This window comes from Hydra vulgaris, chromosome 11, assembly GCF_038396675.1.
Source record: "Hydra vulgaris chromosome 11, alternate assembly HydraT2T_AEP".
Lineage (NCBI taxonomy): Eukaryota > Metazoa > Cnidaria > Hydrozoa > Anthoathecata > Hydridae > Hydra > Hydra vulgaris.
In genome coordinates this window covers 6762418-6789560 of record NC_088930.1, presented here as the reverse complement: position 1 = coordinate 6789560, position 27143 = coordinate 6762418, and the positions used below count along the sequence as shown (strand labels likewise).

The following is a 27143-nucleotide window of genomic DNA, read 5'->3' as shown; positions in this document are numbered from 1 at the left end:
ATTTTTTAGCGGAATAGTTAAATAGTATATATTGTAAAACTAAGCTTTTTTCGACCATTATAAGTCTCGTCAAACCATAAAAAACGCAACTTTCCCTTATTTCCTAGAATTGCCGGATTATTAAAAATTGCTTTTTAAATGCGCAATGGGAATAATGTGGAAAAATGGGTATATAATGTAAAAGAAAATTAGCCCCGAAAATCAACGTATAATTAAATAAAAGTTATACTCACTTATAATTTGTATTTCATTGCATTGATATTAAAAGTTAAAATTGCCATGCTAATTGTTTTTATGCCAAGCTAATTGTCTTCTTTTAAATACTATGTCTAATTGTTTCTTTTAAATACTATGTTAACGTTCATTAAAAGTTACAACAATTTTGTTTAAAGTTTAAACAATTTATTAAAATTGTTTAACTATCTAAGAAAATTTATTTGAAATATAAAAATAGTATTAAAAAAAAAAAAAAATTGAATATAAAAAACTTGTATTTTTTAAATAAATACAAATAAGTTTTAAAATAAATAATTTTGTATACATTTTTATCATTTCTAGTTTTTTATCATTTCTAGTTTGTTTTAAAGCTTTCTTTTCTGAATGAAATCAAAACTGAGTTAAATGTTGTCAGTTTTTTCTTCTTGTTATGATTCCCAGATGATAGAAGTGTAAACTGATGGGATAAATGGAGTTTTTTAAAAACAGCAGATTCTAAAACGATTTTAAATACTGTGTTAAAATTTAATTTGGTGTGGCGCAAATTCACTTAAAGCAGTTCTCTTCTTCCTGCTGCTATATAGTATATAATATACTTTTATCAACATTCATTTTGAGTTTTCCTTTAATTTTTTTAACAGTTTTTTTAACTTTATTACAATCATTATTTTGTTGCGTCTTTATTAGGTTTCCAGCTCCCCTTTTTTATCTAGTATTTTACAGCATATTCTCATATGGCTATTGGCTGATTTTTATGTCTTAAGATCCCTTAATTTATTTTATCAAATTTTTATGTGATTAAAATCTATTTTTATTTAATATTGATGAGAGAAAACAAAGTTGTAGTAGAATTATTAAAATATGCAGTGAAAAAAAAACATTTGAAATAATAATGGTACTGTAACAAATAATCAAAATGAGAACTTTATAAACGAAAGTAGCCCAATGCCAGTAATAGCAGATAAACTAATGAGTCACGTATTAGATATAAACAACATTTTTATTGATTTCAAAGATATTCTGAATTATCTTGAAATGCTAAGTACATAATAAGGTATAGCATTACCACTTACTTTAATCTTTAAATCATCTAATTATGTACTTAGCAAATGTGACACCAATTTTCAAAAAAGGGATGTAAGATAAATGCATTGAAATACAGACCTGTACCAATAGCATCAATAGCACGCAAAGTATTTAAAGAAAATATAAGAAATGAAATGAAAAAATTTTATTTCTTATAACTCCACCATTGAAAATTAGAAACACTAAAAATATATGCAGGCGACACCAAAATCCTATCAGCAGTATATATAATTAAGGGGGCCTAATTAATTCAAAGGGATTTAAATATTATAAAAGATTATTCAGAAAAAGTTTAATCAAACTGAATGAAACAAAAGGATAAAATATTTTTTTTACTACTCTTAACTAGACATTCATTGATAAATTTTAAGTTTCATAGTATAATCTCTCAGCAATCAAAAATTATGGCTATATAAAATTTGTAACCCCTTTAAATTGAGGGGCTTAAAACTTTGTAAGGTCATCATTTTTGAACGCTGATAGATTATACTATAAAACTTTTAATTTATTGATGAATATAAGCCTAGTTAAGAATAGTTAAAAAATTTTTTTGTCAACTCCTTGCTCTCATGTTTGGGCCAGGGAGGATGATTTGCAAAAAACTGTGATAATTGTTCCCAGGCTCCAACTATCACAGTTTTTTGCAAATTATCCTTATTTGACATATATATATATATATATATATATATATATATATATATATATATATATATATATATATATATATATATATATATATACACACACACACATGCCTTTGTATTTATATATATATATATATATATATATATATATATATATATATATATATATATATATATATATATATATATGCATATATACTTTTATGTAGATGTATGTATTTGTAAAAAACTTTTTTTTTTAGATATTACATATCAAACACAAGTTTATGAAGATTGTTCAGATGCTGATTGGGATGAAGTAAATTTCAAGTTTTTATAAACCTAAAAGTATTTAGACAATTGTTATAGCGCAATTCCAAATTTTTTAAAAATAGTTTGAATTAGTTTTGATGCTAAAATTATTTTTTTATTGTTCTTGAAGGGAATTTAAAAATTTTCCTATTATTTTAACTTATAACTATAAAAATAAGATGGATTTGAATTGTTTATTTTGCCTAGCAATTACGGAAATTTGAACTTTGCTGCCAAAACAATTAACAGACTTAAAAAACATGATTATTATTAAATGTTTCTTGATAATTTTTAGAAAGTTATTTTAATATCTTTTAATTCAAAATTTGTGGTTTATAGTGCTAAGTTTTCAGAATGAACCAGAAAGAAATCAAAAATCTAAGGAAAAAAAAAAAAAGGAAAAAAAAAGGAAAATTATTTATAAATTTCAATTTTTTAAATTTAATACTAAAAGTTTAATATATATTATACTTTATAACTATATATATATATATATAGTAAAAATATTTAAGACTCAATTTTTGCAACATTTGATGATGATGCTTGTATAATATTGTATAATTAATAATGTTAAGTAAAGTAAAATTGAAATTTTATCTTTAGGAATTTGACTGGCAACTTGAGTGTTCTCTCTCACCAAGTGAATTTATTGAAATTAGTGTGCTTAATCACAACAAAATATTCAGTAATAGGTAACTTATATAAAGTTATAGTATAAAAAAACTTATATATTTATATATATATATATATATATATATATATATATATATATATATATATATATATACATACATATATATATATATATATATATATATATATATATATATATATATATATATATATATAATATATATACACACACATTACGTATATATATATATATATATATATATATATATATATATATATATATATATATATATATATATATATATATATATATATATACATTACATATATATACATTATGTATATATATATATATATATATATATATATATATATATATATATACATTACATATATATACATTATGTATATATATATATATATACATATATATATATATATATATATATATATATATATATATATATATATATATATATATATATATATATATATATATATATATATATATATATATATATATATATGTATACATTATAATATTTAATATTTGGTAACTTTTTTTGCTAATTTTTTTTCACAGTTTTTTTAGAAAAAGAATTTAAAAATGATGAATAATAAAAACAAATTTTTTGTTAAAAGTTTGCATGTTTCCTTGCATGTTCTCCTATTTAGTCTCCCAATTACTATTTTTCTCCTTGCATATTCTCCATATTTAGTCTCCCAATTTATGTATGTACTGAAGCCCCTAGCAGCTTCTTATTTCAGTATGACACAATCCTCAATAGCATATCCTCAATAGCATATCCTTGGATACTCTGGCGTTCTGCAAAAATCAGTCTTGGGTCCAATTTTATTTGTCATTTTCTTCAATAATCTGCTGGATGTAATAAGCAAAGAAAACAGTTGTAAGATTTACACTGATGAAACTAAAATCCTAAGCATTGTCAATTCACTTGCTGCTCAACTTTAACTCCAATCACATATTAGTTAAATTGTTCATTGGACTAAATCTTGGCTCATGGAGCTAAACGCAAAGAAACGCAAAGTCATGCACTTTGGCCAAAAATAACTAACTCTATTCAAGTACTCAATGGAGGAATTAGGCCCTTGTTTAATAACGACTCAAACTACATTGGAAGCAACCACCTTTGAGCGTGACTTGGGAATTCAAATTACCAATGATCTTAAAGTAGAAACCCAATCCATCATTGCCTCATGTTAAGCAAATCAAATGCTAGGCATCTTAAAACACACTTTCAAATCTTGTGGTGCTTCTTTATGGAAACAACTCTACTCCACCTACATCCGTTTCCAAGCTGGAATTGCAAACTCAAGTTTGCAATTCCAGCTTGGAACCCTCACTTGGTAAAGCATGAACAAACTATTGAATTAATACAGTGCAGAGCCACAAAATACCAGACAAACTGATAAAGTCCAGATGTTTACAGCTTTGCCTATTTTCTCTAGTTTAACATCTTAAACGAGGTGACCTCATCAAAAAATATGAAATTATTAATAATATTGACAGTCAACTGGCACTTTCCCCTCATCACAATTCCACTAAGAGCAAATCACAGAGAAAGACTTTACCTTGAAAAGTACAGCAACAATTTAGCTCGTTTCCACTTTTTTAACAATAATATTGCCAATACATGGAACATGTTACAAGATAAAGTAATCGGTTCTCCAACTTTCAACAGTTTTAAAGCGAGCCTTGATAAGCTCTAATGTTACTACAGCTTGCAGCTTTCCTTAGCGAAAATTGCTATAAGAGCTTCACAAAAACTAACTGTAATCTGATAATCTATGATTTGTATTTTGTCAATTATTTTTACTTTTGCTGTAACTAGTATGTATATATATATACATATACATATATATATATATATATATATATATATATATATATATATATATATATATATATATATATATATATATATATATATATCACATTGACCTGTTGCCACATTTAAAAAACAAATAGGCAATCTCAAATAAATAACATACTATAAATTTAACAAATATAAAAATTTAATTTTTAAAAGCATCTTCATGATGCTTCTAAAAATTATATTCTTCACATTAAGTATTTATATGAAAGGTATAATTCTGTTGCTAAACATAACCCTGCTTTACTTTCCTGCAGTAAATTTAAAGTTGTTAAAAAAATGTTAATTTGGTTTAAATTGATATTCTTTCAAATGGTTTAAACCATTTGAAAATTTTGTCATAGCTCTAATGACACATTAAACATGTCATAGTTTTAATAACACACACACACTCACACACACACACACACACACACACACACACACACATATATATATATATATATATATATATATATATATATGTATATATATATATATATATATATATATATATATATATATATATATATATATATATATATATATATATATATATATATATATATATATATATATATATATATATATATGTAGACACATTAAATAGAAGCATTTACCTTTAAAAATTTCTGTCTTTTAAGATTTGAATTGATTTAGTTTACTTTATTTTCTTTTCAGAGTGGTTGGTGTGTTTCGTATGGTATTGCAACGACTTATTAATGAACCACATTTAGATATAACTGATAATTTATTGGATGGAAATAATACTGTTCTCAAGGTTATTTTACTTTAAAAGTTGTGAAAGATTTTAAAAACAATAATGAAAGTTATTATATAGATTTTTTTTTATTTAATATATATTTTTATTATATAATATGTATATATATATATATATATATATATATATATATATATATATATATATATATATATATATATATATATATATATATATACATATATATATATATATATATATATATATATATAAAAATTAGTAAAGAACACTTATCTAACTTTTTTCTTCTACTTGAAGTTTCACCTTTGCTGGATCATCAGGAAGAGTTACTAAATCTCAAAAAAAATTCAAATTGTAGAAAAAAATATTTTACAGGAAGTTATAAATTATTATAAAAAAATTTTAATTACTATATTTTTGGTTAACTGGATTTTTATTAATTAACGCGTAGTTGTGGCCTTTTATAATTCTTTCTAAATTTTTTGTACAACTATAACTTACTTTAATGGTATTTCAGTTAAAAATCTTATGTAATTTATTAGAGGGAGGAAAATGTTTGTCTACTAATTTTAGAAAAATTTTACCTATATTTGTTGAAACATTTTTGCTGTACGGGGGTTGAACCAAATTAGGTTTCTATTTCTATTACGCTTTTTTGCAATTTTCTTTTCAAATTTTAGCTCGAAATGTTGAAAGCCACTTTTTTTAAGGGCATCTTCATAAACACGTTTAGAGGAGTTTAAAATATTTTCATTAGAAGAGTTTTGTTAGAGCCTATTGTTAATTGAAATTGGAATTTGTTTTTTAGAATTTGAGGGGGATGGTTCGAATTCACATTAATATACAATAATTTGTCATTAGGCTTTTTGTAGGGCTTATAGGAACTTTCTGAGAGGTTAAATGTGACATCAAGAAAATTCATCTTTAAATTTATGTTTATTTCAATTTGGAAGCCAATGTTTTTAAAAACTTTAATAATATCTTTTCTAATTTTATCAAGTTGTGGCCCTAATTTTTTATGCATTATTATTAAACTGTTGTCGTGATAAAGACCTAATTGATTAATTTGGATTATTTTAGCTAGGGTATTTAAAATATATAAACCTACAAATTCACAAATTTGGAAACGTGGAAGAAAAAAACCACGCACGAATGCTTTGATGTAACAATGGGAAGTTACGACGGAGCAGAAATTTTTCTAAAAATAGTAGACAAACATTTTTCTCCCTCTAATAAATTACATAAGATTTTTAACTGAAATACCATTAAAGTAAGGTATAGTTGTACAAAAAATTTAGAAAGAATTATAAAAGGCCACAACTTTGCATTTATAATTAAAAATGAACATATAAAAGAAAAAAACACTGATTATTGTAATTGTAAACTAAAAATAGATTGCCCTCTAAATGGAAAACGCCTTTCGAAAAATGTAATTTACAAGTGCATTGTTTCCTCACAAAATAACCCAGATAAACAATATATTGGCTTAACCAAGGTGGAATGGAAAAAACGTTATGCCAACCACAAACAATCGTTTAAACACAAAAAATATTCAAAAGAACATAATTTACATATATATATACATATATATATATATATATATATATATATATATATATATATATATATATATATATATATATATATATATATATATATATATATATATATCTACTATAGCGTATTTCTATAAGCATTTGCTCACTTTTTTTGCTTATCTTAATCCATACAGCTTTTTTAGAAAAAGAAGAAAAAAACAAAGAATAATGAATGAAAAGATTGCTGCTCCATGCTAGATCTTTAGCCAATGTAGCAGCACTCTGCTGAGAGTCAGGCTATTTGTCAGTTGATGTATTTTCTGAAGCCCCCAACAGCTGGCTATTTTAGTATGACCTCAGACTGCTTACCTAAATCAACAGTATAAGATATATATATATATAAATATATGTATATATATATATATATATATATATATATATATATATATATATATATATATATATATATATATATATATATTATATAAAACTTGTTAAAAAAACAAAATGAGTTGATTTCAAAATGCAGACACAAGAATAAATTCTTGTGTCTGCATTTTGAAACCGGTGATTAGCTAATATTTTATTTTTTCGTTGCCATCAAGTATGTCTTAGCGACGTTAAGATCCCACTACACAGTATTTTGTAATTTTAGCGGTTTTTTTTGTTTTTGAATTTTTATTCAATGGCTGATGATTGCCGTTTAGGCATGAAACTTAAAGTACCATAGAAAAAGTTGTTTTTTCTTCGTTAATATATATGTATATTGCTCTATTTGAAGTATCTTTTTAATATTCACTCTTTTACGACTGAGTTTTGTTTTATTATTATAATACAAAACAGCCTTAAATATCAATATATATATATATATATATATATATATATATATATATATATATATATATATATATACCATAAAATCTCCTAAGCTTCTTCACTTAAGCTTTGAACATTTATTTATCATGCATGAATAAAAAATTTTCAGTTTTTTTTCCTGAAACATACAGAAAGTTATAGTGATAATTGATATTGTAAAAATAAAAAAAATGAAAAATAAAAATATATAAATATTTAGTTTAAAATGAAAACATATACTTTGACTGAACTTTCAATACCATCTCATAAGTTTGGCTGCTATATAAATACTAATAATGTATCATAAACTTATTGTCACAAATAATGAAAACTAATTTTTAAATGTTGTTTTATTGTAAAATTATGATACAAATTCAGGTAATACCAGTAACTAAGGAGGGCATCCCTATGGGCTCAAAAAAAAGTCTTTTGGGGCACCAAAGAAAACAAAAAAGGTACATAAAAAAAAGATCTTTTTTTAAAAATAAGTAGTAGTATTTTTAATTTTTATTGTAGTCAACTAATTTATTACTTTGGCCATTATCACATTTGCTATCATAGTTTATCATATTTGCTACGCCACTGGTTAGTAAAATTGAAAATATATTTTACAATTAATTTAAAACACTATATTGATTTAAATGAGCTTTGTATGTTTATTGGCAATACTTGCATGAATCGTTGACCATAGTAGAACAGCAAGATCCACACAACCAATCACCACAGGATTCGCAACGCATCCATAATTGTCTTTGAGCTGTAATTTTATCTCAAAAAAAATCTCACATGCTTGATATTTTTTAGAACTCAAAAAATTGTCAGTTAATTTTAAAATTATGAACAAATTTTTTATTCAAATATAATACCATGGTGTGTATCCATTATAAAAATGTCAAAATTTACTGGTAAATTTACAGGTAAAGTTACCGGTAAATTTTACATTCGCAACACTTATCAACATTTTACAATATTACTGCTAATTGTCTCCTTCGTTGTTTATCTGTTAATGACTGAAGTTAGAGTATTTCGAAATTTTTAATTTTTATCAAAAAAGTAGCTGATTTTCAAAACTTAATAATTTTTTTCTTGTAAATATAATTAATTTGGTGATTCTTAATAATACTAAGATTAAATATAATCATTTATTTTTTTAATTTGTTTATTTTAGATTTTAATAGTATGTATTTTTTCAAATTGTTGTTTTGCCAAAGTATTATTTTAGCAGGTTGCATGTAAACATTAATTTTTTTATAGGTTCATATTTACGAACTAATTACAAATATTATTTGAGAAAAAAAATTTGTAAAATTTGAGTTTTGCATACTTTTTGTATATTTTTTCTTAAATGACCAAAGTTACAAGGTGACCAAACTTCAGTGATTTTACGGTATATATATATATATATATATATATATATATATATATATATATATATATATATATATATATATATATATAAATCAGCAGTATAAGATATGTATATATATATATATATATATGTATCTATATATATTTATATATATATATATATATATATATATATATATGTATATATATATATATATATATATATATATATATATATATATATATATATATATATATATATATATATATATATATATATATATATATATATATTAGAGTGGTGTTTAAAGCAACATTTTTTATCAAGATCTGGTCTGACACCCTAAAAATGTTCTACATAATAACACCAAGTTTCTAATATTTACTTTAAAAATTTTTTTTAGGAGTAGCTGAAGACCTTTAAACATCAGAGAAGTCCCTAATAATACCAAAAACAATATAAAAATTATAATCATGTTTTATAAAATAAAAATAATAATCATATCACAAAATACAATATACAAAATAAAAATAATAATCATATTTTATAAAAACATCATCAAAAAAATATTTACAGTGAATAAATTAAAATTTGAAAAACCATAGTTTTTTTTTAATTTTTATTAAATATTTTATAAAGTTTAGCTTCTTTTAAAACCCAGGTTGACATACTGCGTAAAAATAAATTTATTTGTCGAGATATTGAGACATCACTTGAAAAGTCGAGATATTGAGACATCACTTGAAAAGCCAAAAATTGCTTTTACTCTTTCATAATGTTATTTACAAATAAGAAAATAACATAGCATTTTTTTTAGGCACAAATTTCATTAGAGCTCACTTATAACCCACCTATAGGAAGTGCAATTGATTCAGTTTTTGGTTCTTACCAAAGTAAAAGTTTATACAGTGATAACCATGACGAAATAGATACAGGTATATGTTCTAAAAGGAAAGGTTCACAGTTAAGTTTACCAACATTCAAGGAAAATGGAGCTGTTAATGATTCTTCACTTAGTCTTCATACCAACAATAAAAAAAAAAAGTTGAACAGGTAGTTTAAATTATTATTATTTTTTATAAAAAAAAAATTTTTTAACTTTTATTTATGTCATTTATATGTGATAGTGTTGTAGTGGTAGAGTGTTTGTTTTGTTAGCAAGAAGTCCCAAGTTTGATCCCCACCATATCCTTAGTAGTACTGCACCATACTTGTTTTTCTTGGCAGCAGTCTTTTTCATCAAGGCTCATGTTTAATAATTAAAGGGCTGAGAGAGAGTAACAATTAAAAAAAAGTAATAACCTTAATTTTAGTGGCCCTTTTGGCCTTGGTGAGGTAAATAGAGTTAAAAAATATAATTAATTTATAGTTTATGTTATATTCTTTCCTCAAAAATATTTTTTCGAAAGAAATATATAAATAAAAAAGCCGTTAATAAAAAGTAATTATTATTATTTTTATTTAGATCGAAATCTGAAAGTCAATTTAGTTCCAATCTTTCTGCACAAAAGACTCTAGATGGCTTAGGAGTTGTTGTTGGTCCATTTGGTCAGATGCTTCAATCTAAAGAACCTATGATTATGCAGGAGTCTATGATTAGTCTTAATACAACTCTTGGTTTAAAGGATGGGATGCTGTTAGTAATGCCATATATTGAGTTTTATTTAATACTTTTGAAATGTAAAAATAGTCTGATTTAAATATTATTTTTAGTCATCAACATCCAAAGGTACGATTGGAGACATATGAGTCAGTTAAAGAAATAGACTACCAAGTTCAGTTACGCATTATTGAAGCTCGCCAACTTTCTGGTATGCAACTTGATCCAGTTTGTACCATTACTATTGGAAATCAAAAGAAACACACAGCCGTTAAAGAACAAACAAACACACCATTTTGGGATGAGTTTTTTGTATTTGATTTTAAAATGCCAGCACAGGTCTTATTTGATAAGATAATAAACTTCCAAGTTTTTTCTGGTCGTAATCTTGTCAGTCAAGGTGTGCTTATTGGAAGTTTTAAGGTATTTATCTGAGTTTAAACTATTTTTTTTTTTTTTGTTTTTTTTTTGTTTACAACTTTTTTCTTTGATAACACATCATGCACAAAATGATGTTGTCAACATTCAAAAGACTGTTGTTTAACAAAATGATGTCATCAAGGTTATTGTTAATCAATACACTTATGAAGTTATCCAAAAATTCAAAATCACCATGATACCTTCCTTATTTATTATGACATTCGACATGGCTTGTCGATATTGTGTCTAGTCAAATGACAACATTATTTGACATGGCTTGTCAATATTGTGTCAAATGATGTCCTATTGAATAGAGTAGGTATCATTGTGATTTTGCTTTTAAAATAAATTAAAATATATTGTTACTATACCTATTATTTAAAAAAGCAAAAGTTTTTATTCTTATATAATTCTATTACTATAATTTATTTGATTAACCTCAAGCAAATATTTAAAACCTATGTTTAAAAATAAAAGTTTATATTATTTTTCAAAAAGTATTTATATTATTCTTCAAAAGCTTTTATTTATTGTATTCTTTGTTTATGACTTTGTTTGATACTTTGAATAACACGCTTGATTGATACTTTGAATAACAAATTTTTTGTTTTTATTTTTGTCATTTTCTTTTGTTAGCTTGATATTGGAACTGTCTATTCACAACAAGATCACCGCTTTGTTCGTCAATGGGCTGTATTAACAGATCCTGAAGAAACTTTGGGTGCATCTGGGGCTGGTATTAAAGTAAAAATTTTTTCATTAGTTTTTTCACATTTTTTTAAAAAGCTTTATTTTATTAAAGTGTACAAGTTTAAAGATTTCTTTTGTGATAAAACATTGAGGATTATAAAAAAGTGTTAAAGAATATGAGAAAGTGTGATGAGATAAGTTGTTGTGAAGTTGTTTTTAAGTTGTTATGAAACTGTTGTGAAGTTGTTGTGAAGTAAGGTAAATTATTTTAAGAACAAATCTATTGTTTTCGAAATCAAATATTTTCAAAATAAAGTCATTGTTATAACTCAGCATGAAAATGTAAAATATGTTTTTAATGCCTAATTTGCTTAATTTTTTCATCTGTTGTGTTAAGTAAAGTTATCTTATTTGTTTTATTGTTATAAACATTTGTATTCCAAATATAGATTGTACATCTGTATATCAAATATAGATTGTACATCGTTATATCAAATATAGGTTGTACATCTATATATCAAATATAGATTGTACATCTGTATATCAAATATAGATTGTACATCTTTATATCAAATATAGGTTGTACATCTATAAATCAAGTATAGGTTGTACATCTACATATCAAATATAGGTTGTACATCTATAAATCAAGTATAGATTGTACATCTAAATATCAAATATAGATTGCACATCTTTATATCAAATATAGGTTGTACATCTATAAATCAAGTATAGATTGTACATCTATATATCAAATATAGGTTGTACATCTGTATATCAAATATAGATTGTACATCTATATATCAAGTATAGACTGTACATCTGTATATCAAATATAGATTGTAAATTTTTACAATCTATAGATATCAATTTATGCTGCACTTAACTTATTTCTGTTTGTTGAGGTTCCGCTTGTTGTTGTTGAGGTTCCGCTACAGCAGCAAGAGGGTTCTTAGAGAAAGAAAATAAACCTTTTTGAATGTAGTGCATGCTTTGTAGGCTTTGGGGAGATAAATGCACTACAAAATATATACATATAAGTATGTGGATATATATATATATATATATATATATATATATATATATATATACACACACACACACAATAGTTTGAAACTTAACTCAGAGTTTCACTTTTTATACGATCATTAGACATTGCAAACGACTGTACAAAACAACAATACAGTGTTAACTTAGATGACATTAAAGTTGCAGAAACAAATTTGCTTTTGTGGCGGCATTTTAATAAGAGTTTATTTTGTTTATTCAATAGTTTCAAAGATAATATGGTATTTTTTGGTTAAACAAAGGTTACACAACTTTCCTTCAGGTTTAACGGGCTCTGTCCTCTCACTAATCCATGTAAGAATAGGATTTGAAAACCCCTTAATTTTTATTTATTTTCCAGATGTATTTAGAATGTTCTGTGGTATTCAATTTACATTTGTATTGAATAGAGTTTTTAAGATTTTACTTTACTAGTCATATTTAAAGGTATGCTCCATTAAATCAATATAAATAAAACCATTATCCTGCGGTAATATTTTTACGTTGCAGATCTAATTTATATTTTTACTTAGACACAAACCTTGAAAAGTACATTGTGAAGATTGCCAACAGTTACACTTCAGAAGAATTGTGTTTGAAACATTAGATAATATTTTTTTTGTTATGTGAATTAATAATATTAGTGATGCTTGAAAGACAGTTGTAATTGACTTTTATGTTATTAAAATTTTGGGAAACTTATGTGTTTTTGGAAAATGCTTTTCAATTAGATTTTTTGCGAAATTTTTTTGCAATGTTGGTTCTTACATTTTGTGAAAAGAGAAGATTGAACTATATAATGTTTCGTGATCTTGATTTTGGTTTTGTTGAGGCAAGGTTTTTTCTGGTGGGTATAATGTAATCTTTTCATTAAACCCAATAATTGCTAACGTATTTTTATAAAATGGTGTTGCTCTATCGAAAACTTCTTTGCTAGATGAAATATTGCTAATATGGTTGGATATCATCTAGCACTTTCTTGCTGGATGAAATACTGCTAACACGGTTGGACCATGAAATATTGCTAACATCATAGTTGGTATTGATTTAATAATACTAGGGGGTTAGTAGAATTTATGTTGATGTATAATATATGGTCACCTGGTTTTTTGTATGCCTGCAAAGCATTTTCTGACAGGTTAAATGTAACATAAAATTTAAAAAAATTTTAAGTAGGTTTTTTATGTTAGTTTTAGATTAAACTTTTTCTTAAAAAGATGAACAATGTTTTTCTTGATTCTCTCAAATTGTGGTCCATTAATCCCATAAAAACAGCAAAGGCTACTATCTCTACATAATCCAACGGGTTGCCACCCATAGTCTTGACTTATAGTATGCAGAATAAAGAGCCCAACTAACTCACATTTTTCAGGCCAATTGAAACTTCCTATAGTTATGTCAAAATTATGATCTCCAAGTTTTTTGACTCAAGTACTATTGTGTTCAGTAAAAAGTAATGATTTTCTTAAGTGATTTATAATATCTAAAGTTTTTATTGAGATTTCTGTAAATTGTTCGGCAAGAATAAGTGAATTTTAGAGAAGGAAGAATTTAACCCTTCAATATAAAACTGGATGAAAGTACATTTATGTTTGTCTTTAATGTTGCAGAACCATTTCATCACATCATCCACATTATGTCATTGGTTTACAAGAATAGCATCTTCCACTTTATTGTTGATGTTTCCAGTAAAATCTTACTAACCTTTCCAAGTTCTGATTTAGATGGATTAATTAATTGAACTTTTGTATTGTTGGCAAAATTATCTTTGTAATTTTTATTTTTATAAATGCCATATTGATTGCAAGACACTCTATTGTTTTGTTAATACCTAAGTCTTTAGCAATTACTTTAGCCACTAAATTAATATTACTATATTACTAACTATCAGATTTTTTGTAAATTAATAAAACAAACTAGCATCAAAATGCCACCACAAAAACAAATTTGCTATCTGCAACTTTAACGTCATCTAAGCTAATACTATATTGTATCTTTGTATATAATTTTTGTTGTTGTTTAGATTGTCTGTAATGCCTGATGATCCCATAAAGTACGAAACTCTGAGTTATGTTTCAAATTATCATATTTTATTTAATTTCAAATTATATATATTTGTTCTGTATTGAGCACTTTCTAAAAAACTAATGAAAAAGTTACTTTTATTATTACTATATAATGAAAATTAGTATTAGGTGGGGCCTTCATTTGGCTTTGATAGCCTCAGCTAGATAATTTGACATTGAGTTGACAAATCCCAAATTTTTGGTCTATTCTGTTTTTATATTATCCCATGCCCTTATTATTGCTTCTTTTAAATTGTATTTGCTTTTTAATGCTCTGTTGCCAATTTTTCTTTCCAAAATATACAAGCTTTCTATAGGATTCAAGTCCGAACTTTGAGATGGTCATTCCAAAACTTTAATGTAATTTATGTCAAAACATAGCTTCATTTTCTATGTAGTATCTTTTGTTATCCTGATTGTTATCCTGCTGGATTATGAAATTGTTTTCCATTTGCAATTTTTTAGTAGATAGTTGTAAGTTGACTTTGAGAATTTTACGATGCATTTTTCATCAATAAATGTCAATTTTTCCACTCCTTTCCAAACTCATAGTCCCTCAAACCATCACATTTCCTCTTCCATGCTTTACACTACCTATCAAAAAACTCAATTTATAAGCTTCTCCTTTTTTTAGTCACACCTTCTGGACTCCATCTGATAAGACGAGTTTGTATTTTGTATTTTTCTTGTTTTTTTGCAAGTTTTGATGTTTCATTTGAACAAATTTTTCTTCACATTAATGATAATATTGCGATCAATTGCATCAGTGGTCTTTCATTTTCGTCCTCTGCCAGCCACACTAGCAACAGTTCCAATCACATCATGCTTCTTAACAATTGAGGACACTGTGGTAAAATTCCTGTTTCCTTTTGGATCTGACGGTGGGATTTTCCTTGATCTTTCAAATCAACTAGGAGTTTTGTTGATGAAAAGACAAATGTTGTTTTCTTGACACCATTTTGCTGAAGCACTATTTTTTATTTCAATTCTAGGACAAAAGTGTAATAAAAAAATTACTATTTTCAATTTTATTTACTAGTTTGATTGTTCAATTCGCTTGGCTTATACTAAAATAATGACCTTTGTTTGCAGCCAATTTTATGCATCATTAGATCAATTGTGTAAAATTCAATCGGTTTAAAAAGCAATTAGTAGTATATATTAGTATAGTATATATATTAGTATAGTATATATATTAGTATAGTAGTATATATTAGTAGTATATACTGCAAGGAGACTCCTAAAGCAGAGCATAAATACAAGCCCTGCTATTAGCAGTGTAAGCAGGTAATTACATTGGACATTTTATGTAATAGTTAAGTTTTTTTATCTTAAAACCTTTTGTAATGGGTTCTAAAAAGATTTGCTGAAGTTTGTAGAACAACATTATTTGGAAGATTGTTCCAAGGATTCGCTACTCTATTAGTGAAAAAGTTATGACATATTTCACAATTATTTCTCGGCATAAGTGTTAACGGTGACTGTACTTAGGTTCTGCTGTCAATCGTTCAATATGCTGTCAATGGTTCAATATAACTTTGTCAATTTTGTTTTCAATTTTAAAATGTTGAATCAAAACGCGTTCTTCTAGTTGTTAAAGTGTCTAAATTAAGGAGGTGCAAGTGATCTTCATAGCAAAATTTTTTTAGACTGTGAGGTACTTTTGTAGCTCTTTTTTGAATTCGTTCAATGCGTTTTATTGCTAATTTAGAATAATTATTACACAATGGAGTCACAAATTCTAAATTCAGTCTGATAAAAACTGTGTATAATTTCTTCCATAATTTTTCCTCTCTGCTAATGAATGAATTTTTCATGCATATGTTTTTGTATATATTTTATAAATATATATATATATATATATATACACAAAAATGTTTATATATACATTTATATGTCTATATATATACATTTTTTAGTGCATTTATGTCCCCAAGGACGGGCATGCACTACAGTCCAGAAGGCTTTTTTTTTTTTTTTCCATATATATAATTTTTTTTCTCTCTCTCTCTATATATATATACAATGTTTTTAGGGTTACTTAAAAGTAGATATCACTGTACTTGGGAAAGGTGATCCAATTAAAGAACCCCCAAGTGTAAAAGACAATGAAGATGATATTGAATCTAATTTGCTTCTTCCTGAAGGTGTTCCTGCTGAGCGACCAAAAGCTAGAATTGTTGTTAAGCTTTACAAAGCGGAAGGCTTGCCAAAAAGTAATTTTTTTATAAAATCATGTAAAACATGTGTTAATTGTTGTCTTTAATTATACTAAACAGTCAGGTGTTTAATTGGTTTTAGGTTTTAAAACATTCTGCATATTGAAACAGAATGTTGAAATAATATAGTTAAGCAAAGTGATTTGTTTTTTTTAAAGAATCTTGAAATATGATTCAAGATTTGAAGTATGATAACTATCATGATATATGTATTAAGAAAAAATTTATAGCATTTTATAAAATTTATTATCATAAATAAAATATTTATTGTTGTTAATATTAAAGCAGTGGACTTTAGTTACACTAAGAAAAACTATTTTAGTTTAATACTTTAATAAACTTCTATGCTGCAAATACTAGACTATTTATAAATACGTATTGAAAATTGTGTAAAGTATTTTAAACATTAAGTAACTATATTCTATTAATTTTAATTTTAGCATTTATCAAACATTTAAAATACTTTTAAATTTTTAATCACAAGTGTAATGCATTTGCAAAATTAAAATAATATTAATTACGCTTATTAAATCTTGTCTTATTGTCTTGTTTGTCTATTATTTTATGTTTTGTTTGTCTGTTATTTGTCTTGTAGTTGAATAGCTATTATCTATATAAAAAGTATAACATTTTATTCAGAAAATAACTATTTGAATTAGGGATGTACTGAAATTCCGGCCAGAATTTGTGACTTTTAGGTCATTCCTGTTTCGGCCAAAATTACAGTATTTCAGGCCAGAATGCCAGAATTTATTTTTTACCTTTTTTTTAAGACATATGACACAGACTGTAAATTAAAATCTAAAAATTGTTGTCCTACATAGATAAGATAAGAGATAATTTAATAATTGATAATTATAAGAGTAAATTTAATGATTAAAATAATATATAATTTTTTTTGATTTTTTTTTAATTCAAAATATTGAAGTTTAAAAATACATTCATACCAAAAAACAAGAAAACTATATATATATTGTTTAGTGAACTCTGGGTTAATGGCTCATATGAAGCGAGCTTTTACTGGTGAGGTTCGTGATCTTGCTGATCCATACATTGAAGTTTCATTTGCTGGACACAAGGTCTGTTACGTTTAACACTTGAAATAATTTTAGTTAAAATTTTAATTGTTAAACTTAATTATTTTTATAAAAATAAATTGCTTGTAAGTATTTCAAATTTATCAGCAATCAATAGTTTTTTATTAGTATTAGTTTATTCAATGGAAAAAAAAAATCATTAATTGTATATATTATAATTAACAAATTGTATATATTATATTAAAATTAATATATATTATATAAAAATTAGTTAAATTTATAATTATTTAATAAATGTACTTAAGCATTTTATTGTGCTATGTTATACAATTTTGAATTTACATTTAAAAATTATTAGAATTATTTAGAATATTCAAAATAGATAAACAATATACTTGATAAACAGTATACTTATTGTAATAAATATTTAGGCCAAAACATCTATAAAGAAGCATACCTACATGCCAGAGTGGAATGAACAAATCACATTTTCAGAGCTGGTGAGTATAAAATTTTTTAAAGTTTTAAATTTTTACTTTTTGTTTACTCCAAAATATTTTTAGATTTCATAGCGGTTTAGCCAGATTTGAGTTTCAAAATGGTTTTGTTTACTTTTATAGTAATATTTAGTCAGATTTGATGGCTTTCAATTTTATTTCAATTTGTTTTTTAAATTTTCATGTTTTATTTTATATTATAACAACAGAAATAGTAATATTATATAAAAATAAATGTTCAAAGTTTATAATTAATTGTCCAGAAATTATTACCATATATCGAGTTACCTATATTATTTTTTTGGTTGGTTATCATCATCTTTCTTGATTTTCGATATTAGTTTGAAATCAAGAATGTTAAATCAATATTTTATGTTTTTTATGATGTGTGTTGACCTCTGCAGCAACAATATAATAATAACATTTTTAATTAAAAAAAATTTTATAGTTATAGTTATAGGTGTATGGTGTCTTTTGTGGGTTGATGTTTAGATTAAATGTATGCAAAAAATAGTTAATCAAACTAAGTTCTTGAACTAATTGTTTCTTAACGTAATTTTTTTTGTATCTTTTCAAAATAAATTTGGATAATTTAAAAGCAATGCTCTTGCATGAATCTATTTATGATACTTTACCAAACTAAGTTAACCTTTAAACAAATGAGTACTGTCAAATTGTTTCTTCACTGAAAACTATGTTAAGAAAAAAAAATCCATCATGTGGCTGACATTTCCTTGTCTGTTTAATATTTTATAAGGTTTATTTACTAGTTGAATTTAATACTAGTTAATATCTAGTTATAATACTAAAATATTTTTCATTTATTGATTTGTTTAAAAAAACCTGGTTGATAGGAAATTTTTTGGTATACTAGAAGGGTACCAGAATATAAATTTTGTTGTAGCTTGTTAATATTTATACCTGAAAAGTAATTGCATTATTAAATTTTTTTAGTTATTAAAATTATATTCAAAAGTTTTTAATATTATAGTTTTTTTTTTTTTTATAAAGTTTCCACCTCTATGTCGCAGAATAAAGATACAGTTAAAGGATGGGTATTTTTTATATTGTAAACTTTTTTTATGTAACCAAACCAAAAATAGTTGTTAAAAATCATTTACTTTTTAATTTGTTGATGTTTTTTTTCCATTTTTAAAAATGTTATTGAAATTGTTAGTGATTCTGTTACTGATGAAGTTGTGGGTACACATTTTATTGACTTAGCACAAATATGTAATGATGGAGCTAATGGTAAATTTTGTATATCAAGTATTTTTTCATTTTTTATCTCATTGTTTTAATTTATATATTTTAAAAATTGTTATATCAGGTTTCATGCCAACATTTGGCCCATGTTGGGTGAATTTATATGGTTCAACAAGAGATTTTTCTTTGTTTGATGAATATAACAGTCTAAATGAAGGACTGGTAAATAGTTTTTTTTAATAAAAAATTGATGTTATGCCCAAAATAATAAATATTTATATCCAATGAATCTTTTTACACTGGAGTAAAGTGGTCTAACCTAACCAAATAGCTATAGATTTAACACAATGTTTTATATTTCATTACAATAGGGTCATGGACCCCCTACCGTGAAGGAGCACCTACCGTGGTTTTTGAAAAAATTAATAAATTTTTTGTTTTTTTTTTAAATTTATCTTTTTAGTATTGTTTTATACAAAACTAATTTATTTCACTAATAAATAATTTAAAAAAAAAAATATTTTTAAAGATTTTAGATGTTTTTTTACCCGCAAATGATTTTTTATTGCTTTCTTAAGAAAATCTTTAGCAGTAAAAAAAAGTTTGTCTTGTTTTTTTACGGCTTAAAACTTATATAATTTTTTTGATAAAAGTTTAAAATAGTTGTAAAAACATTGAATATATTAAATTTTATAAAACAATATTTGTATTTTTTGTATAACATTGTTTAATCTTTTACACGGTAGGTGATTACGAAAATTATAATAGTTAGCACTTACCGTTTATAAAAATATTTTTTCTGACGTGTTTTATTTTGTGAAATTTTCTCTCTAAAAAACCATTTCAGTTCAACTCAATTACCAATTAAAGGTAATTCAACCCTAGGGAGTATTTATTTGATATGTTTTTTATACTTTATTTATTATGTAAAAGGAATCCGATTACAAAGATGCAAGGTTCAAAAAATATATATATATATTCGAGAAAAGCTTTTGTATTCAGAAGAACAACTACATGTAGCACTAAGAGCTTTAAATAAAGGTGAAAAAATTTTATGTGTCAGCAAAAAGTTTAATGTTCCTGAAAGTACCTTACGCGACAAATTATCTGGTAAAAGACAACCCAAACGGCAAAACTCTGGCTTTAAATCATATCTTGGAGAAGAAATAGAGAATGAATTGGTTGCTTTGTTAATGCAGTGCGTTAACATGGGTTTTGCGATAACAAAAAAGTTATTGAGATAGTACAAAAAATAGTTATAGGGTGAGGTATAAAAACACCATTTAAAGATGATATCCCAAGTAAAAACTGGTTTTATAAATTTATGCGTCGTCATAAGGAATTATCGCAAAAACGAACAATCATCGATAAGAAAATGGTTTAATGAAGTGTATGAATTATTAGGCGATGATGCGCATTACCTTAATAATCCATCTCGTGTTTTTAATTTAGGCGAAACTGGTTTTGAGTTAGCACCAAAAAGCTGCAAAAGAAATTGGCATTAGAGGATGAAGTGTTTATGAAGACTGCAACAACAGCGATAAGGAAAACCTTACAACTCTATTTTGCTTAAATGCAAATGGTGAATTTGCACCATCATTAACATTATACAAGTATGCTCGAATGCCAAAAACTATTGCTGCTGCTGCACCACCAGGTAGGGGACTCGGTAAAAGTGACAGTGGCTGGATGACAACCGAATGCTTTTATGAGTACTTCACAAATGTGTTAGTACCATATTTGAAATCTATTAATACACAATTACCTATATATATGTTCATGGATGGTTATCGCTCGCATCTGTCTAAAGAGCTCAGCATGTATTGCTCTTCCGAAAGAATTCATTTGATTTTATTGTTTCCTAATGTTACACACATTTTACAACCATTAGATGTGTTAGACCAATGAAAAAAAAGTGGCAGAACATTTGTCAGCAATTTAAATTGGATAACGATTTTAATGAAATTCGCAAAGAAAATATACCAATGTTGTTGAATAATTTTGTTATGGGTCCAAATATGAAAAAAAATATTATTAACGGAATTAGGTTGACAGGAATATTCCCATTTAATACGAACAATGTTGATTATAAAAAAGTAATTCAATGTGTTAAATTGAATTCCACAATTGATAATAATGAAACAAATCTTCTAAGCCATAATAACGCGGGAAACATATTTGAAAACAACGTTGCACCTGAAGTATTGCTACAGTTTGAAAAAACTGGAAATAAAGAATGGCAAGGGAAAACTGACTTCAGAGAATTATTTAATTTTTGGAAAAAACTTAAATTTAGCGATAGCTCCAAACAAACCATAAGTTTAATAGAAGCCAACTATAATGTATTGAACAATGAAATCAATAAAGAATCGTATTTAGATATTAGCAGTATGCAAAATGAAATCGTATCTAGTAGTGTTAGCGAATCTGAAAAAAACGTAACAATTGATGAATCCGGTAAAAGTAAATAAGCAGCGAATCCACCAGATTCAAGTAAACAAATAATAAAAGATGTAAACCCATTACACGACTTTCTTTTATGGCCAAAACAACCAATCACGAAAAAAATGCTGAAACAAGTTGAACGATTACCGAGCATTGTAACTTCATCCAAATGGTTAGAGATTCAGATAACTAGAGAAAATGCAAAGGAAAAGAAGATATCAAAAAAATTGAACGTAAAAATAAAGCTGAAAAAAAAGAATTGAAAAAAAAGAAAAACAAGAAAAGTCTAAAAGAAAACAAGTTGTTAAAAAAGAAAATTAAAATGAAAGACAAAAAAAAAAAAACATTAAAAAAAAAAAAATTTAAAAAGAAAAAAAGTTTAAATTCAGAAAAAAGTTTTGGTGAATAATTTTATAACCAATGTCTTCTTTGTTTTGTAATCATATTAAATTTATGTATTTGTTTCTCAATTTAAATATATAAAAGTAAAATTAAAATATACGATTTTTTTCATACGCGGTAGGTGGAGAATCGATTACGGTAGGTGGTGCTTTATCGCGGTAGGTGAAGAAATGTACTAAATCTTACAAAAAATTAAAAATAACATTAAAAAAAAAAACTTTACTCAAATTCGAATTATACAATTTAGTTAATAATTGAGTATAAAATATTAATTCGAAAACCCTAAATAAAAATCTATTATGGTTTTGGAGTTAAGAAGTTTTGAAGTTAAAAGTTTTCTTAAAGTCGCGGTAGGTGGTGCCATGACCCCACATAATTATCACTTTTTTTTTCTTTTTTTTTTAATATTTTTTTTTTCTTGAAGATTGTTTTTTAAGAACATTTAGATTCAATGAAGTGACTATAAAAACAATTTTTAGGGTGAGGGTGTTGGTTTCAGAGGTCGTTTACTAATGGCAGTGCAAGCAGAGATGGGAGACTCTGCATCTGATGTTGCCATCAAGCAAGTTGAAATTGATGCAACTTCTCCAATATCAGATGTATGTATAAGTGTATTTTAATTGAAAATTGATATTATGTTGTTTTATTACATTGTATAATTTTATTATGCAAATGGCTTTATATGTCAATTGCTAATAATTAAGCAATCTTATATACAAATAAAACTAATATAAATAAACTTTAGTTTATGAATATAGAAATAAAATGTACTAGTGCCAAACTCTATATTGTTAGAAGTAATTTTATTAAAAATAACTATATTAAAATAACTATAAATAACTATTGTTATTAATAATAACTCTATGATGAATTTGATTTGTGCAAATAATGAATTTGATTTGTGCAAATAATGAATTTGATTTGTGCAAATAAAGAATTTGATTTGTGCAAATTTTGTTTAAACAACAAAAAATTGCTCTGTTTGTGTTTTTAGACTGCTTGTGGAAGAGAAGAAGTGTTTCAGCTGTTTGCTTGCATTTATGATGCCAACATGATCGAAAAAAAGAGTGCTGACCGTCCAATCCAATTTGAAATATCTATTGGTATATATAAATATTACCAAAATTCCATGTAATAATGCTGTATGGTAATTAGATATCAGCAATTTTTGGTATTAAGTTTCTTCAAGCTGGAGTAGATAGTTTATAAGAAAATAACTCAAAGTTAACTCAAAAATTAAAAATTAAAAATTAACTAGTTGCTATCTTATTTGAAAAAATTTTGAAAAATCAACATAAATAAACCAGTTTAAAGATGCCATTTTTTGTAGAATTACAAAGAAATGCATCATTAAAAATAAGTAAGTGTAAACAAAACCAAAATGTTCCAGCGGTTTATGTATTTTTTTTCTGCATTATTCTAAAGTTTTCAAGCTAAAAATTTTTTTTTTTTAATTTAAACACAAAAACATTGAAATTTTTTTTTCGATAATTGTCTATCTAAACCCAAATAACGTGCAACCATGTTTTTTAAAAAATTTTTGTTTACATAAGTTTTTATCTTATTATTTGACTTTTATGTTAAACTACCTATTTTTACAAGACTCAAGTATGTCTAAAAAGTTATAAAAATTAAAAAAAAAGTTAATTACGGTTCATTATACATAAAAATATGCAGGAAAATGTTTTACACTAACACTCATATTAAAAATTCATTAATTATAAATCATTTTAATTTATATTTCATAATAAATTAAATGTAAAAAATTATAATTATAATAAGATAGAATTTGAAAAACCTTTAACTTTCAAATTTCCTACATTATAGTTTTTTGGTCTAATTAAGATACTCCTGCTTGAAACAATTGGTTTTTCTAAAAAAAGTTGAAAATTGCTGGTGCCTAATGGTAATGTGATCAAAATATTTTTTTGTCTTTTGTTTGAAATTTTAAGTAAAATTGATTTTTTACTTGATTTTAAGGTAATTTTGGAAATACAATTGATGGTCAAGTGGTTCGAGATAATTTAGACGGAGATTTAGATGCTGTCGATGACAGATTTATCCATTCATTGACAATACCTTGCAGAGCAATATCATCAGACAGGCAATATTATTATTTGCCATATGAGGATACAAAACCTTGTTTACACATTAAGTTTATTTGGCAGGATCATCGTCAACGTTTATATCTTTCAAATATGCTTTACAAGATTTATGAAACTTTAGTAAGTCCAACTGCTTACAACCTTAGTAAGTTGTACTGCTTAAAAGAAAGATTTATATATATATATATACATATATATATATATATATATATATATATATATATATATATATATATATATATATATATATATATATATATGTATGTGTATATTATATATATATATATACATATATATGTATATATATATATATATATATATATGTATGTGTATATGTATATATATACATGTATATATTTATATAGATATGCATATACATACATATATATATGCATATACATACGTATGTATATGCATATATATGTATATATGCATATACATACATATATATATATATATGTATATACATACATATACATACACATATAAATATATGTATAATACATACATATACCTCTACATATACATATATAGTATATATATATACCTGTATAATATATATATATATATATATATATATATATATATATATATATATATATATATATATATATATATATATATATATACATATACATAATATACACATATAAATACATACATTTACATATACATATATAAATTTATAAATTAATAAAGAATATTTATTTTTATTATTTATTAGTTATTAAGAAATATTAAGGACTCTTTGCTTTAAAATACAATATACTAATTATATATGCTTTATTTGAGTTATATTTTTTGATTTTTTAAAAAATTTTTAGAGTGATAATCTTGATGACATTCACGAGCGAGTTAAGATGGATATCAATGATACTTATAAGTTTTTGCAAAGATGTTTGCAAGAGTTAATACAGCAGTCACAGTAATTTTTTTTTGCAATTTAATTGTAAAGAAAAAGTTATGGCTTAAAGTTATTATTATTAAAATTAACAACAAAGTTGTTATAAACAAAAAGTTGTTAACAAAAACAAAAAGTTGTTATAAACAAAAAGTAACTTGAGGCAAATCAAATTGAATTATTTTTATGTGCCTTGATTGCAAAAAATTTTATTGTTATTTACGGATTATAAATAAAGAGCTTGAATGAGCAATTGGTTTCTTTTAAATGAAATAATTTTTACGGTTTCTTTGAAATAAAAAGCAAAATAATTTTTTAACATAAAAAAAAGTATAAAAGAAAAAAAATTAAAATATAAACAAAAATTTCAAATGAAAAACAAAAATTTTTATTAAAAAACAAAAAATTCAAGGTTATTCTTGAAAAAGATTTTATTTGAAGAAATTTTTTTGTTATTTTAAACTAATAGAGAACTTTTTTTATAAAATAAAAAGATTTATTAGAGAGTCTCTTAAAATTTGTTTCAGTAGAACTAGAGGTAGCTCTTAAAAAAAGCAGCCATGATAGCATTTTTGTTAAAAACAGAGAAACAACCTTACAACAATGCAATAAAAGTTAAACTTCAACAATTTTATAACAATCAAAATTGTTAAAAGCTAAAAACTTTTTGACTCATTTTTTTTTTTATTTACCTTTTTTCAGTTTTTTAATTTTTTAATTTTTTATTTTTACTGATTTACATGATTTGCAGTTCAGCTTTTAAAGTTTTTTTTGCTGATTGATCAGACAACAATTTTTATCATTTTTATTTTGGATTTGTTTTAGGAATTTTTTTTTTATTTTTTTATTTGTAGACATTTTATTTCAACTGCAAGTGGAAAAATTGGTGGAATTAGTATAGGAAGAACAAAGTTGGATAGAGAGCGGAATAAGTTATGTGTGACAGGAATGGTAACTATATATATATATATATATATATATATATATATATATATATATATATATATATATATATATATATATATATATATATATATATATATATATATATATATATATATATATATATATATATATATATATATATATATATATATATATATATATATATATATATATATATATATATATATATATATATATTGTAAAAGATTATGGTAACAAAACTATATAAACAGTGTTATCATATTAATACTAGCAATTAAGTAAAACTTATCATGGTAGTCATAACTACTATGACTACCATGACTAATTTTACTTGTAGGTCTATGTTCTTTAACA

The 27143-nt window shown here is 24.4% G+C and overlaps 1 protein-coding gene across 1 annotated transcript in view; it reads left to right on the top strand.

Annotated features, from left to right (window-relative positions):
* The window catches only part of LOC100204322 (otoferlin), an 81530-nt gene that overhangs the window by 5492 nt on the left and 48895 nt on the right, over nt 1-27143 (top strand). The window contains exons 2-19 of the mRNA XM_065809937.1: nt 2189-2244; nt 2841-2929; nt 5426-5525; nt 10045-10280; nt 10693-10863; nt 10941-11250; nt 11884-11991; nt 17086-17266; nt 18251-18348; nt 18738-18806; nt 19815-19858; nt 19981-20054; nt 20134-20231; nt 23336-23455; nt 23851-23959; nt 24837-25081; nt 25786-25886; nt 26717-26813. Of these exons, the coding sequence (XP_065666009.1) occupies nt 2189-2244; nt 2841-2929; nt 5426-5525; nt 10045-10280; nt 10693-10863; nt 10941-11250; nt 11884-11991; nt 17086-17266; nt 18251-18348; nt 18738-18806; nt 19815-19858; nt 19981-20054; nt 20134-20231; nt 23336-23455; nt 23851-23959; nt 24837-25081; nt 25786-25886; nt 26717-26813 (2306 nt within the window). The remainder of the gene's footprint in view (nt 1-2188; nt 2245-2840; nt 2930-5425; nt 5526-10044; nt 10281-10692; nt 10864-10940; nt 11251-11883; nt 11992-17085; nt 17267-18250; nt 18349-18737; nt 18807-19814; nt 19859-19980; nt 20055-20133; nt 20232-23335; nt 23456-23850; nt 23960-24836; nt 25082-25785; nt 25887-26716; nt 26814-27143) is intronic.